This window comes from Gymnoscopelus braueri (assembly GCF_963280865.1).
Source record: "Gymnoscopelus braueri genome assembly, chromosome: 10".
Lineage (NCBI taxonomy): Eukaryota > Metazoa > Chordata > Actinopteri > Myctophiformes > Myctophidae > Gymnoscopelus > Gymnoscopelus braueri.
The window spans coordinates 30336356-30341187 of record NC_137611.1 but is presented as its reverse complement, the minus strand read 5'-3'; the positions used below and the strand labels follow the sequence as shown (position 1 = coordinate 30341187).

The window sequence follows — 4832 nt, the reverse complement described above, 5'->3', positions numbered from 1 at the left end:
TGTTTTAACGTTTGCTGCAATTCCCTTCTGGCTGCTGTATGTCGCTGTAAAACTGAAAAGGGCTGCCAATTAACAAACAGCATGTAAGCACTACCAGAATACAATGAGTAAACCATGCAGTCATGAAGTGGTAGGGATTGGATGGAACAAGGTGCTGCAAGCATGAAAGGTCATCACGGTGACTGTGTGACGCACACAAAATGTATGGTCACATTTATGTTGTTTTATTTTGAAGATTATATTTTGTGAAAAGAATGTTTCTCATATGCACCTGCATGGACAAGAATGGACAATTATTTCTTGGTTGAATCCAAGTGTTCAAAGTAACACTACACACAGTGGGACTCTCCTAGTGTTGCCACCACTAGGGGGCAGTGTGACGATTATTTCTCAGAGACACATGTTGAATGGACTGACGTTGCTTCCTCATTCTGCTGAGGAAGGCTAAATGGAGAAAGATCGTCTCATTGTGTCTTCATTCTTCTATTCCTGTTTTCAACAGGTTTGTACAACACTAAAGTGTCATAAACTGCATACAGTTGTTGGTGAAGTTATTATTTTCATTTGAGATCGTTTTTTATGAAGTTAAGTGTCAATTTGAGTGGTTTTGAGACCTAGTCCAGAATGTTGTTTTCATGTGTTCCTAAAATGGTGGATCTGCTTTGTTTTGTTTGTAATCAAGGCAGACTTCGTTTTTGGGCTCCAGATCATTCTATTTTTGTCTGTAGTGTTAAGAACGATTTTTGGGTAACAGTATTATTGAATTAAAACGTTTTTGTATATTTTAATGCACTTTAACCAGTTAAGCTAAAAAACGTTTTCCAAAGCCTAATTATTTAAAAACTCAGTCACTACTAATATTCACCTGGTGCTTAGATATTTGTAGCAAGATGCTAGTTGTTATTTACATAATGTGTGCACTACTGTCTATGACAGACATTTAAAGGAGCATTCCTTGCAATTTGGGGTTTTGGTTAAAACAAATGCAACTGATGAATATAAAGGTAACTAAAATGTTAGGTAAAAATGTGGTTATTATAACTAAATGAGACAGTGAAATCCATTGAAATGTGATGTAATGAAAAGAAAAGAAAAGAATATTGTGACTGTAAAAGTATATTGATGAGAAAAGGGAAAGAACAATATAAAGAGAAGTTAATACAGGCTGTGAATCAATAAATATGCCTGGGATTCTGCTGAGGAAGGCTAAATGGAGAAAGATCGTCTCATTGTGTCTTCATTCTTCTATTCCTGTTTTCAACAGGCCTACCACGGCTTTCCAACAGCAAAAACCTTATCTGCATATGGGTCTCAAATCTGGGACCTGTAACAGATTTGTGGGGGCTCGTCCGGGATCGGCGCCACCTGTTGGTCGGAGTTGGACGTCGATCTAGTGATTTCTGAACCTGTGGGCCAGGGTGCTTCATCATCAGAGTCAGCAGCTGTGAGAGTCAAGAGCGTCTGACTGTTGCCAGAGCAAGGACTTCACGAGCTGAGGGTGTCTGATTGATGTTCACGATGGCAGACGAGAGGAAGAAGCTGACCTGGACCATAAAGAAGAAGCTTTTCAACCTTTCTTCAGATGAACTGCTACAGCTTGCCAAGTGCATCTCACAAGAGCCTACTCAAGCTAAGTTGGTCAACCAGGATGAAGAGAGCTGTATTGATTATGTGTGTGCTTACATGGAGAGCGCCACTCTGCTAGAGTTAGATGATCAGGGCATATCACAGTTATTAGATATACGAAAGATTATTGACGAAATTATTGCTATGCGTACTAAGAGTGATGTTACAACAGGGGTTGGAGCAGATGTTGATGCACATGTTGTATCTGATGCTAATGTTTTTGAGAGTGTTCACACTAACCCACATGCTGTTTCTGATGCTAGTGTTTCATCACACTTATCTGAAGGTGTCCACACTGACACACATGTTGCAGATACACACTCTGACACTGCACCATTTGATTTGGCCGCTCAAACTGATGCCCTTGAATTGCAAATAAGTAAGCTGATGTCTACCTATGATGATTTGCGCCAAAAAGTTAAACAGGGTGGGGCTTCACATACTCTACACACCATAACTGACACACAACCCACTGATTCTCACCAGTCCCACAGTCTACAAACCATAACTGGCACACAATACACTCACCAGTCCCGCAGTCCACATGTCATAACATCCCCCCATCCCAACCATAACCAACATCCCACTCACCATGCTGAAAGCATGATTTCCCTCAAAGACCTCTCTTTCCTCCAGAAGAAGGAATTCAAGGTACATGGAGGACAGATTGGCGATAATGCATCCGATATAACCTACAGCAATATCAGCAAGCAGATTGATCAAGGACTGAGAGAAATGCACACTGAGGGTGAAATCATACGAGCAGTGTTTCGCATTATAAAGCCTGGAAACTTCAAGGATATGCTCTCCAGCAAGGATGACATGACCATAAGCGAGCTGAAGAGTTTCCTACAATCCCACCTAGGAGAGAAAAGCAGTACTGAACTGTTCCAGGAACTGATAAGTGCCAAACAGCATGATCATGAATCACCGCAGCAGTTTCTCTACAGAATGATGGGGCTCAAACAAAAAGTGATCTTCATGTCAAAACAGACAGACTCTGATATCAAGTACGAAGCACAAACAGCACAGAATGTCTTCCTTCGCACAGTATGTCAGGGCCTGAATGAGAAGCATGATGACATCAGGTGGGAGTTAAAGTCCCTCCTCTCAGACCCTACAGTCACCGATGATGCACTGCTCAGACAAGTTAACAAAACAACAAGCGAAGAGAGTGAGAGGAAACGACGCTTGGGACGCAGCACTCGCCCCAAGACAGCTCAAGCCCACAGTGGTGAAGTCACCACCAGTGAAGTGAACAAAGAAAAGCCTGACCCTGACACAAAAGTTAAAGATGAGCTCATCCAGCAGCTAAGCGCTCAAGTACAGGCCCTGACGGAAGTAGTAACCTCCCTACAGTCAAAAGCTGCAGTAAAGCCATCAACACCTGAGCCTCAGCCCCAGTCCACCTGCCAGTGTTCCAATAAACCGAGCCAAAGTCAACAAGTAAGGAAAGAGAGACCATATGGCTGCCTTAACTGTGTTACAAATGGCCGTCCCAACTGCAACCACTGTTTCGCCTGTGGAGAAGACGGACACCGTGCTGTCGGTTGTCTGAAGAGACCCAAGCCATCGGGAAACTCCCCCCGGTCGCAGCAGAGAGACAACCTGTGACCGGCACCAGCCTTCAGTCTCATCCAGACAGAAGAAAACCAGTACCAGCACAGTTCAATCACAATCTCGCCGCCCCTTCCCACTCATCGGCTGAAAACAAGTCACCATCACAGCGAGTAGCTAAGCTAATTGGAAAGAAATGCTTATTGAAATGCAATCTAAGTGGACATGCTGTGACTGTCCTTCTAGACTCTGGGGCCCAAGTTAGTATGATTGACAAGCCATGGAAACACAAATACCTACCCCAACAGCAAGTGCGCCCTCTCAGTGAACTCATAGGAAGCAGAGGATTGGATGTCACAGCAGCCAATGGAGGACAGATCCCATACGATGGCTGGGTGGAACTCACCTTTAATCTACCTGGCAACGATGATCCAAATCTCGCCATCAGAGTACCCTTCCTAGTCAGCCGTGTGAGCCTCGGGAGGCCGATATTGGGCTTCAACGTCATTCAAGAGCTCATCCTAGGGCAGGAGGGCGAAATTGAAGTTGTTGCTGTTATTGGCAAGTTGCTGAGAGAGGCCATGCAGATTGAAAATGACCAAGCAGAGACAATTGTGAACTTGATACAGACCCAGGAATCCAACCAGCACCATGCAGTGGTGAGAGTTGGTCGTCAAGACATAGTCGTCCGCCCAGGCCATGTTGCACGCATCAAGTGCAAGGTGCCGGCTGATTTCACCTCCTCTGTGGCACTGTTCGAGGTCAACCATCCAGACCTGAGACTGGAGGAGCTAGATATTGGTGATGGCTTGGTCGAGGTCCACCATGTCAGACAGCCCTATGTGGAGATTCCCGTGGGTAACCACACCCAACACAACGTGACATTGAACAACTTCACAATGTTGGGCAGTATCCAGTCGATCGACAAGATCGTGAAGACGGATCAGATGGATAGTGTCGAGATCAACAATGTTGACTTACCTGTTCCTGTCAATGAAGATAACAGTGACCAAAAAGAACAACCATACAAGCGGTGGTCTCCCCCTGTTGATTTAAGCCACCTAAGCAATGAACATCAAGCAGTAGCGAAACAGATGCTCTATGAGGAGTCAAGTGCGTTTGCTCAGGATGAAAATGACATGGGGTGCATTCCAAGCCTCCAAATGGGAATAACCCTGAAGGATGACATCCCAGTACAGAGAACCTATGCTGCAATTCCCAAACCACTGTACAAGGAAGTTAAGGAGTACATCCAAGACTTACTGGCAAAGAAGTGGATTGTAAAGTCCAAATCTCCATACTCCGCTCCAGTGGTCTGTGTCCGCAAGAAGGATGGAAGCCTGCGGCTATGCATTGATTACAGGCTCCTGAACCAAAAGACAGTCCCAGATAGACACCCACTTCCCCGTATTCAAGACCTCATTGACACGTTGGGTGGGTACAACTTGTTCTCGATTTTGGATCAGGGAAAAGCCTATCATCAAGGCTTCATCGCAGAGGGGTCGCGACATATGACAGCATTCATCACTCCATGGGGTTTGTACGAGTGGGTGCGCATCCCCTTTGGGCTTTCAAACGCCCCAGCTGCTTTTCAGAGAAGCATGGAGGAAATGCTTGACTCCTTGAGAGACGAATGTTGCATCCCATAC

At 44.9% G+C, this 4832-nt stretch overlaps 1 protein-coding gene across 1 annotated transcript; it reads left to right on the top strand.

Annotated features, from left to right (window-relative positions):
* The first annotated feature begins 1213 nt into the window (after window positions 1-1213).
* LOC308094138 (uncharacterized protein) lies at window positions 1214-3278 on the top strand. The gene is made up of 2 exons (XM_080440613.1): window positions 1214-1367; window positions 1434-3278. The coding sequence occupies exon 2, from the start codon at window positions 1510-1512 to the stop codon at window positions 3238-3240; it is 1731 nt and encodes a 576-aa protein (XP_080296739.1). The 5' UTR covers window positions 1214-1367; window positions 1434-1509; the 3' UTR covers window positions 3241-3278.
* Window positions 3279-4832: the final 1554 nt, after the last annotated feature.

Coding starts and splice junctions, on each gene's coding strand:
- LOC308094138 (XM_080440613.1), top strand. CDS start 1,510: ATGTTCACGATGGCAGACGAGAGGAAGAAGCTGACCTGGACCATAAAG.